The 10,570-nt window shown below is 37.2% G+C and overlaps 2 protein-coding genes across 4 annotated transcripts; both read left to right on the plus strand.

Moving 5' to 3' along the window:
- The first annotated feature begins 902 nt into the window (after positions 1-902).
- On the plus strand, positions 903-5,953 carry LOC139968206 (uncharacterized). Of its 3 annotated transcripts, XM_071972599.1 has the most exons (5): positions 903-1,212; positions 1,966-2,090; positions 2,812-2,833; positions 3,168-3,240; positions 4,776-5,003. In XM_071972599.1, the coding sequence occupies exons 1-4, from the start codon at positions 1,093-1,095 to the stop codon at positions 3,216-3,218; spliced, it is 318 nt and encodes a 105-aa protein (XP_071828700.1). In that variant the 5' UTR covers positions 903-1,092; the 3' UTR covers positions 3,219-3,240; positions 4,776-5,003. The 3 variants fall into 3 exon arrangements, with proteins under 3 accessions (XP_071828700.1, XP_071828699.1, XP_071828697.1); XM_071972598.1 differs by lacking the exons at positions 2,812-2,833; positions 3,168-3,240 and adding an exon at positions 5,895-5,953 and having other exon boundaries at positions 4,776-4,883; XM_071972596.1 differs by lacking the exon at positions 2,812-2,833.
- A 15-nt stretch (positions 5,954-5,968) lies between these two features.
- LOC139968207 (G2/M phase-specific E3 ubiquitin-protein ligase-like) lies at positions 5,969-7,536 on the plus strand. The gene is made up of 3 exons (XM_071972600.1): positions 5,969-6,099; positions 6,779-6,960; positions 7,201-7,536. Exons 1-3 carry the CDS (start codon positions 6,021-6,023, stop codon positions 7,396-7,398), a joined length of 459 nt encoding a protein of 152 aa, XP_071828701.1. The 5' UTR covers positions 5,969-6,020; the 3' UTR covers positions 7,399-7,536.
- Positions 7,537-10,570: the final 3,034 nt, after the last annotated feature.

A 10,570-nucleotide genomic window follows, 5' to 3' on the forward strand; every position in this document is an offset into this window, starting at 1 on the left:
CTTTTTCATCCGCAAAAGAGTGTTGTTTGATGGATGGCACAAATGTCATGAGAGAAAGGAGAAAGGAGAAGGGAGAGATGCGACGGCAGAGAGATGAGAGAGAAAGGAGAAGGGAGAAGAGAGAAGACCTCTCGTGTTGTTTGGTGGATGGCACAAGTGTCATGAGAGAAAGGAAAAGGGCGGCAGTCGAAGGCGACGGCAGGCCGGCCCGATTCACCCGCAGAGATCTGGATCTCGTTCGAGAATTCGAGATCTCGTGGGGGCAGTCGGGAGGGGAAATCGAGTCGATCCGAGATTCGTGAAGGCTTTCAATATCTGTCGTGTGTGTATAAATGTCATGGTTGGACTCTTGCGGGCCTCTCGTAGGGTCGGCCGTCGTTTCTTCGCGACCATGTGCTGCAACTCGGCGCTCTCACGGGGTTCATCCACTCCCCGCCCCCCCCCCCCCCGTGAGCAGAGGTGTCCCTCCGTGCCCTCCGGTAGGTGTCCTTCCGGTAGAACAAGTCCACCCGAATCTCGAAAAGGCTCCTTGCCTGTGGTGCGTAAATATTTTTTGGGCAGAAAAGGTAAGTTATTTATAATAAAAAAAAAGGTCGTTATTCATAATTAGAAAAAAGGTCCGTTATTCATAATCGAAAAAAAGGTTTGTTATTCATAATGTAAAAAAATAGTTTGATTTTCATAATTCGCAAAAAGGTTTGTTTTTCATAATTTGCCCACAGGAGAATTTTTCCATTACCTTTTTGGGGGAAGGGGGAGGAGGGGAGGGTTGCTCCGCCCTGCGGACCTTATGGACACTGATTTTTAATTGTGATTTAAATGGTGCACATGACAACTTATATACTGTAGCTCTATCAACATATGGCTGTATTGTAAGTGTCTATTGGAAAATGGTTTAACATTTAACTGTTTTGTTGCTAATGCAGACGAAGATACCACCCAACTTCACACAAGCTGGCCTTACAGAAGCTGGCCTTGGTAATAAAAAGGTGTTGCTGTCCTCAAATGCAACCCCTCTGGAGGTGAGGACCTCATTATATGAGTCTTTTCCAAAACTGGAGAGAGCAGGAGGATTTGAATGCCTGACAGGCAATGGCACCACAAAATGCCTGGTACCAATACCATTGCCGAGAGATGGATACAGTGCTACCAGTTTACATGCAGCAGCCAAGAAGGCCTATCCAAAACAATATTAACTTGGATGTTCCACATGTAAGCATTAACCATACAATTTTCAATGTTCATGTTAATAAAATGCTCATACCATGATGCAGCAATCATTGAATGTGTACCTCACAACTTGTTCCATTTGAAAGAATACCAGATATTCTTCCTCACTTGTGTTGTGTAATAAAATTTGAAGCTATAATTTGGGTTTTTAAAATATCCTTGCATATGTGCATAATACCCGCTGGAAGCAGTACCTGTGTGAATTGCTTCATATTAATTATTTATGCTATTGGATAGTTTAGAGCCATAACAATTAATGAACCCTTAGGATTAGTCAAGTTGGCAATTCAAATTGTGAACTGAAAGCAAAATGATTGCGACAATTACTTGTTGCAGGGCTATGATTATTATTAAAACGTGAAAATTGTAGAATTAATCAACTTTAGTTACTCGCACATTGAATACTTTGGAAGAAACCAAAATGTTTTCTGACGATGGCAATCTTACATGAAGTATGCTTGATATGTTTGGTCAACTTGTGTATCAAACCAAATGTCAGATGGTAATGTTAAGGTCTACAGTACGACCAAAACAGAGTGTGAGTAACTCTAGTTTTGACTTTCAGAAACGTCTCATGAACCCCCTGAGATGGACCCACACAAACCCTGTTGGTTCACACACCCCAGTGATCTACACTGTAAGTCACGTGTATTGATATCCCGTGTCATCAGAGGAGTGCTTCCGAAAAGCAAGCTCTTTATGTAATTCAGTTTGAGTTTTTTTACTTTATTATAGGCTGGATCTTCATCTTCTAACCCACTGGTGGACTTGAGGGAAAAATGTAAAAGTTGCAATTCAGACGTGCCACAAACTTTGCTTCGACAACATGTTAAGACATGTGTGAGTAGACGACAACTGAGGTAATTGTTGGTTTCAATAACAATCGTAACCATATTGCATTCAGGATGGCGTATATTTGCGTGTGGATTGGTTTGTGACGTCCAGCTTGTGAACACGATATCTCAAGTAGGGAAGGTGGGACTAATTTCATATTTGTTGTGTGGAAGAACCACAACAATTAAGAAGACTGTCTTTCGGGGTCACCAGGAGTAACATTGTAAAAACATTGTAATCAAGAAGGGAAGCTTGTGCATACCTTATATTTAGTGTGTAGAAGTACCACATTGAGTACAAAAAGCCTATACTGCTTGGTTGAGGTCAAAGGTCATATGGGGACAACAGGTCAAATCATGAAAGCCTTGTAAACATGATATTGCATGGTTTGTAGATGTACCATGTCAAATTTAAGGAGCCTATTATTGCTTTTGGTGGAGGTCATTTGAAGTCAACTTATGCCATACATTTATATGCTCCCCTCTTACACCTCTCTCTACACTACCACACCTTCCTAAACATATTTGGTTTGTAATTGTACCACATTGAATACAAGAACCCTAAGTTGTGGGCAGAGGTCAATGGTCATTTCAGGACAGTCTGTGTCATATTGAATTTATTGTGCTGCATCACACTGCTTTTCATATATGTCAGATTCATACATATATGTCAGATTCATGAAGAAAACTGCTCATTTGAAACCACAATGCAGTTTTCAATTCTTGTTTTCCTTTTGACACACTACAGTATTACTCGGATGAAAAATAAGGTAAATTTTGATATTGCTGTGTTAGCACATTTCAAAATTTGTAACAATTTTAGTTTATATCCAGTGAACATTGAGTGCATGTGGCATAACCAACATGTTTACAAAACAAAATTTTGTGATTCGAACCTTGCCGTAAGTGTATCATAAAGAAATAAATCAACACTTGATAAGAAAAGGTTACTTGCTTATTCAGTGATAGTGAAATAGTTAATGTTTATCGATTACAAACACATACTACAAACTATATCCTTGTGCACCAAATTGCACTATTACTTGTCTGCATTCAGAATATTTTACATGCAACTGTATGGATGTTTCCATATTCCACCACTAGGATGCAGGACATTACAGATACAACCAGCACCATCCCTGTTATTTCAGATGACTCTGACAGTGACTTTCCTGAGGTACATTTTAATATTATTTACAATTGGCATTTAGTTTAGCAGCAATTGCAGATTTATGTTGTAATTTTTAGTACAGCCCCCCCCCCCCAAAAAAAAAAAATCTTAATTTTCATACTTTTATTTCCAGCTCAATGAAGAAAAAAAGGTATTGGTTGCATACAAACAGAAAAATAGAATACAAATATGGTGGAAGAGATTGCATAATTTGGCATCTATGCACCCTTACATTAGCAAAAATTTGTGAAAGGAGAGGGCCGTGATTCTCCCTCCTATTACACCCCTCCCCTAGGGAAATATCCTCCTGCATTTATATGCCCCACAAACCAGTTACTCTGGCTATGGGCCTTCATTTAGGAGTCTATAAAACCTTGAAAACCTGTAAACTTCTATTAATAAGCTTGTGTGCCATTGAGGCATGTGTGTAGCCACCTGGATTGGTAAGACAACCCTATATAGTTATTTGTAGATGCCAAAGAGTATTTGTGGTCACCATAGCTCAAGTCTGAACTTGATGGCTATAAAGAACAGCTTGGGTGAACCTCATGTGTGATATGTTAACCTAGCTACATTAGAAGGAAGTCTCATGTGAACACCATTTCATCAATGAAATATTGCTGAATCTCATATTTTTTGTTCAATCACAATAGATAATACCAGAACTGTATTAGTTTCTATGGATTGATGCATGTCAACGAAAGTTTGCAGTCAAAATTGAAAATTTTTGTAAATGTTTAACATTTAATGTTACCATATAAGTAGTGACAAGGTATCCTTATTTTTTTTTTGCATTCTGGGTGATTTTGCATTCTGTTGTCTGTATAGTATATAAGCCTACTTTGTAACCTGCTTTTACATGTTCAATATGGTACAGTATGCACTGGAGGTCCATTGTAAGATTGCATTGCCAAAAAAGCTCAGTGTAACATGCTATGTTCAATTTAACTTGGTAATTTACTAGTCAACTATCATTGCTCTTTTCATACTTCTTCAAATAAGAGATTAATTTATGCTGCCATAAAGATGTATACACCTGTTATTTTCTTCAAGTAAATATTCCAATGTGATATTTGGGAGCAACTTTGAGAGGCCCTTTTATAGCACCTTACAACAACTACTAACATACAGTTTTGGAAAATGGACAATTAGCTTGCCACGATTTTGAGTGGGCAGATCATTTAAAACCTTTCGACATTTACATATAATAAAGAGGTATTATAATCTGTCTGAGATCAGCTGCAAATTAGGTTCATGTGCTATACTTATATAAGAATGGAAAATTTAAGTACTTTTTTTCAGAGGTTTTTGTGTACGCATGATATCTTTAATAAGAAGGCACACCACAGCTATTACTACATTCCTAAAAGATGCAGCTGATTACATCATCGAAACCTTAATGCATGTACAGGTACAGGTTATGCATTGACGGGTTATTTTTTACAAAGGTGCTCGTTTTGATTGTGCATTGATATCATTACTATGATACAATATTATTAACTATTTATAATTCATACTTCTCCATTATCAATGTTTTTAAGGTCATACGTCCTCCAAGATTGCATCGATGTGCACGATATGTCAGATGCAGACTTGGAAGAAGATGCACAACTCAATCGTGCAATTGCCGAAAGCCTTGAAACTTACAGGTACCACATTATTACAATTCACTTCTCAAGACTGTTCTTCAAAATCTGGATTTGTTCTTGAAAGTCATATAGTTGTGTATTATTGTGTCCTGCTCACTGAAAATCTGAAGCATCCAGTGGTATGTATTGTATGTACGCTTCAACCTAGGCTACAGCAGCGCGCGAAATACACAGGGCGGAGTACGACATGAAGGTGACTTTCATGATTCTGGCAAATTTAACTCAGGTTTGTAACATTGAATGGCAATTTTATACATGTGATTCTACTTCTAATGTGCTGAAAACTGAGTGGGTGAGTGAGACTTAATTACAAAGTTTGCTTCACTGATCGAGGTACTAGTTTTATTGATACCCTCACATCAGGGCGATTTGTTTCAAATATTGGGGGAACATTTGCTTGGGTGCAGGCGCGTAGCAACTTTCATCCAAAAAATTGTTCGCGCTTCGTGATATTTTGTATATTTATATATATATATATATTTTACGATTTTCATTTATATATATATATATATACAAATATATATACATACATAAATAAATAAAAAACTATCGATCCCCACCTAAAATATTTGGGGGACATGTCCCCCCACTCCTCCCCCCCCCCCCCTTATGATTGCCGCCCATGCCTCACATTGAATTTTAATAGCTTGCATCTATAATGGGCTATGTCAGTTTCTGTTGTATCATTGTGATTACCTTTCCTTTGTCCTGATCTCTGCTACTAAATATTCTATGTATAAAACTCTGTTCTGTTGTTGATAGACAATGCATTGATAATGTTGTCCAATGCTGAAATGACTGTGATAAAATTAGAAAATGAATCATATAAAAAAAATTATTCAGAAATAAATCAACAACTCACTGCAGCATCAACATGGTGAGAAATGTATTTTATGATTTCTGGCGTGGATCAATACCAACTCTATATGAACTAATGTAACTCAATAGGTTGTGTACAATTATCAAAACCTGCCAACAAAAGTCAGATTTCTATTTCTCTTACCAAAACAGCAAAAGAGACGATGTAACTTCTGCGTCGTAACTTCTGCGACATCAGTGGTCCATTTTAATGACAGCATTGGCAATATAGAGGGAGCTGTTGACCAAGGTGTCCCTTTGCAAGAATTTCATCGTCCTATGATGAAGAATTTACAAAAAAACAATAGCGTGTTTGATGGCCCTTTGGACAGAAGATTTTTCAGGATGAACACAAATGGTAGGATGTTCTTTACGTTTATAGCTAGATCTTATTCAAATATAGTGCACTAGCAATATTGCAAGTAAGTTGAGATCAATTTTCAGGTGCAGTCTCAAGTTATCCAGTTAATATTAACATTTATTTTCTAACCTTGTGACTTTTTGGCTGGATCACATTTATTTGTTGTTCTGTCTTTTCTTACAGATGCATGCAACAAGCTTCTCTTAGTCTGGCCTTCACATGTAATTTAATTTGTAGAAAGCTGTGTTGTTACAAACCAACCATAGCTTGAGTCACTCAAATATCAAGTTTATAGTAGCGGGCATTCTTATATCGAACATTATTTTCACATTCACATTACAATTTTGCACCATTAAGCAGGTATTAAGGCACGGTGGGAAACATAAAGAATTGTGGGTACACCTACTGTTCGCATTCCTCATTTTGTGTCAATTATGTGTCTGTCTCTCTCAGTTTGCAATAAATGCTTTGGTGCCATTTCATTGTATAGATTACCATGTTGGCTTTAAGTTAAAGAATTGTTGCAGTGCCTGATCCTTTACCTAACATGTGCATGACTGATAAAACTTACAGTAATATTTGATACTTCAGTTAGCTGTCTATCAAAGATAATAATTGCATGATGCTTATTCAAAACAGCATGTTATCAAGTTTTATATTCCTTTTATTCATCCAGCATTAAATGGTGGAATATTCAAAGTTGCTGGTACCATGGTGGCTGTGTCACTAATACATGGAGGGCCAGCACCACACTTCTTTTCGAGGAGTTTATTCAACGTCGTGTCATATGGATTTGAAGCAGCAGCTCCACTTGTTGAAGAAGTTTCTGATCCAGAAACCAAGTTGCTTATTGAAGCTGTAAGTGATTTAGGATGACAGTGTTACAGTTTATGGCACAGATTGTTGCTTCATAAACAATGTTATTATATACATACAGTATCTTTAAATTTATGTGTAGTTTATAGGATCCAGAGAGGATTTACAGCTAGACTTCAAAAACTAGCCAAACCGTAAGAGAAGGGAAAGTGAAGTTTACATAACAAATTAAACATTAAATGAGATATACATATAGGTTTATATTCATATTCTTTTTGACAGATCGTGAATGCGACTTCTACAGAAGAGTTACATGATGCAGTTGAATCTGCATCAATTCTGATGGGATTGGCAGGGATCATTAGAGTCAACCCATCACTCCCTGACAAAGAATCAATTGCTAAGGAACTAATACAATTTCTTGTAATTGACAGAGCCAGGTCTGCTTATGAAAGGTATTTCATCTCCCTTTATTTCTAAGTACTCAACCATTATCTAGTCCAAAACTCTAAAATATGACAATTAAAAAAGAAAACATAAGTATACACTATAGAGTTTTGGTCTCATCCAAAAGGTTGGTTTAAGAAGTCATCGTCCGCAGATGAACATTTTGCCCCTACCAATTCTGAAGTACATATTAGCTGCATTTAATACTGATTAAGAGGGTTTTGGTGATTATGGTAGAGTTTGTGTATGTGATGCAATAAAACTATGAGAACAGTGCATGATGGATTTCATACTTGGCTAGTGGGTTCATCTTTGTGGGTCTAACATCATAGAGATTTGTGGTCACCATGGGTGGCAAGCTGATATCAGCTTGGTAACATCATATTACCCGAAGTCAAAGTGCACGATATCTCATAGGGACATCCTAATTTTCGCCACTGGGTTGGACACAGTTCCAGCGATAGGATTTCAGTCAAGTCCTCAGCTGCAGTTTCTTCACAATGCAGAAATCAATGAAGGCCAGATATCAGTTCCCAAAAGCCCACACCTGCGCCTGCATTTTAAAACTCCCGATCCATAATTCCTATGAATTATTTAAAGAAAAGATGGAGTTCGGAATTTTATCTGCTGCTGGATTCGGTGAACCTTAGCATGACATAAATGTTTGTTCATCTTTTTGTTTCTGTTCCTATGCATATGAGGAGCCTATGTATTCAGTTGCTTTCATTTGCATGTAAAATGGACAATTAGCTTGCCACGATTTTGAGTGGGCAGATCATTTAAAACCTTTCGACATTTACATATAATAAAGAGGTATTATAATCTGTCTGAGATCAGCTGCAAATTAGGTTCATGTGCTATACTTATATAAGAATGGAAAATTTAAGTACTTTTTTTCAGAGGTTTTTGTGTACGCATGATATCTTTAATAAGAAGGCACACCACAGCTATTACTACATTCCTAAAAGATGCAGCTGATTACATCATCGAAACCTTAATGCATGTACAGGTACAGGTTATGCATTGACGGGTTATTTTTTACAAAGGTGCTCGTTTTGATTGTGCATTGATATCATTACTATGATACAATATTATTAACTATTTATAATTCATACTTCTCCATTATCAATGTTTTTAAGGTCATACGTCCTCCAAGATTGCATCGATGTGCACGATATGTCAGATGCAGACTTGGAAGAAGATGCACAACTCAATCGTGCAATTGCCGAAAGCCTTGAAACTTACAGGTACCACATTATTACAATTCACTTCTCAAGACTGTTCTTCAAAATCTGGATTTGTTCTTGAAAGTCATATAGTTGTGTATTATTGTGTCCTGCTCACTGAAAATCTGAAGCATCCAGTGGTATGTATTGTATGTACGCTTCAACCTAGGCTACAGCAGCGCGCGAAATACACAGGGCGGAGTACGACATGAAGGTGACTGCCTTTTGACTTAAATAAAATCTGGCAAGGAATGATTAATTGGCTTTCTGACGTTTCACTCACTTTGCAGCTTCCTTGAAGGGTTATCTACGATGGTACTACTGGACCTTATTAGGTCTCATCCACTTGTTATGGAAGAGTGCTTCATGCAGAGGGAGGATATCCTAACAGCCTCAAGAATGGAGAGACTCTTTAGTCACGATCTCTCTCCAGAGGGCCCTCTCTCCAGAGGGCCAGAAGCCAGAACGTTGACGTACTGGCTTGACATGCTCATTGATATTGATGGTAAAGTAAACATAATTTTATGTTGATACTACGCAACGTAATGAATGACATATATTACTTATATTTTGCAGGCAGTGTTTCATCAGTTAAATTTAACAGAAAACAATCTTTTTTTTGTTCCTAAGTCCTTCATTTTAAATATCTACCATATAAATCAGCTGAACAATTGTTAGTAAAGGAGAACATAGTAACATTGTTTCTTTGATACATCTGCTAAATTATCCATACTAAATCAATGTCATTCATGAATCAAAATACATAGCAATTTGTTTGGCCATTTATTTCTTACGTCAAGTGGTTCTGCAAAAGTGCTCACAAAACTATACATAGGCTACTATGGCACTCATCAAAAATTTGCTGGAAAAAGCAATTAAACATCCAAGTGTACTCTAAAGGATTACAAATTAAATTCTACCTTAATCTCCCTGTCAAACATGTTTGCTAATTAAACACACATAGCAACCTAAAAACTATGTTTCTACCATTAAAGAATGCAAAACACTTAAAGTATGTTTAAATAAATCATTGCTGTCAGTAAACCATCCAAAACCACTGCTATTCCGCCAGGTTACTTTAACAATCTGCTTTAAAATTGTGATTCCTTGCCAAAGGCAAAAATAGTCAATGATGATTATTCAGATATTTGGATGCAATTTGTATGCATGAAATTAATACATTGTCCCCGTGCACACTATTTACCAAAATGTTCTCATAACCGGTACCCTTTCCTAACTAAGAACACTGTAAAGTACGACAGTAGATAACATACATTCACATTGACAATCTCTATGAAACTGAATGGGCTCATGTCAGCTTTTTGCACTAATCGCCAACTTAAGCTTTCCATAGTAAAAATAATCCTTAACCTATTCCGACTGTACTCCAAGAAAGAATTATGGTTGGTGTATCCCAATGTTAAACATTTCTTTTTTTCATTTTACGTTCTATTTAAATAGACAAACAGTCAACGATATCTCATAGGGACATCTTAATTTTCGCCACTGGGTTGGACACAGTTCCAGCGATAGGATTTCAGTCAAGTCCTCAGCTGCAGTTTCTTCACAATGCAGAAATCAATGAAGGCCAGATATCAGTTCCCAAAAGCCCACACCTGCGCCTGCATTTTAAAACTCCCGATCCATAATTCCTATGAATTATTTAAAGAAAAGATGGAGTTCGGAATTTTATCTGCTGCTGGATTCGGTGAACCTTAGCATGACATAAATGTTTGTTCATCTTTTTGTTTCTGTTCCTATGCATATGAGGAGCCTATATATTCAGTTGCTTTCATTTGCATGTATATGGGTGTTTGATTGGAGACTAAGAAATACAACTGCTTTTAGTTGATAAAGGAGGGGGGGGTTGGTTTGGGGTAGGGTGTAGCAAAATGGGAGAAATGGTTTGGGTGGGGCACAGAATGCAAATTGCAGAAATGCAAACTGAAGCTCTGAGGTTTTCATCGTTCCCAAAAGTT

This window comes from Apostichopus japonicus, chromosome 5 (genome assembly GCF_037975245.1).
Source record: "Apostichopus japonicus isolate 1M-3 chromosome 5, ASM3797524v1, whole genome shotgun sequence".
NCBI classification, from domain to species: Eukaryota; Metazoa; Echinodermata; class Holothuroidea; order Aspidochirotida; family Stichopodidae; genus Apostichopus; species Apostichopus japonicus.

Coding starts and splice junctions, on each gene's coding strand:
- LOC139968207 (XM_071972600.1), top strand. CDS start 6,021: ATGATGAAGAATTTACAAAAAAACAATAGCGTGTTTGATGGCCCTTTG. Junction 6,100..6,778: donor TTTCAGGATGAACACAAATG/GTAGGATGTTCT, acceptor TTATTCATCCAG/CATTAAATGGTGGAATATTC. Junction 6,961..7,200: donor CCAAGTTGCTTATTGAAGCT/GTAAGTGATTTA, acceptor TCTTTTTGACAG/ATCGTGAATGCGACTTCTAC.
- LOC139968206 (XM_071972596.1), top strand. CDS start 1,093: ATGGCACCACAAAATGCCTGGTACCAATACCATTGCCGAGAGATGGAT. Junction 1,213..1,965: donor TTAACTTGGATGTTCCACAT/GTAAGCATTAAC, acceptor ACTTTATTATAG/GCTGGATCTTCATCTTCTAA. Junction 3,241..4,775: donor CTGACAGTGACTTTCCTGAG/GTACATTTTAAT, acceptor AATGTTTTTAAG/GTCATACGTCCTCCAAGATT.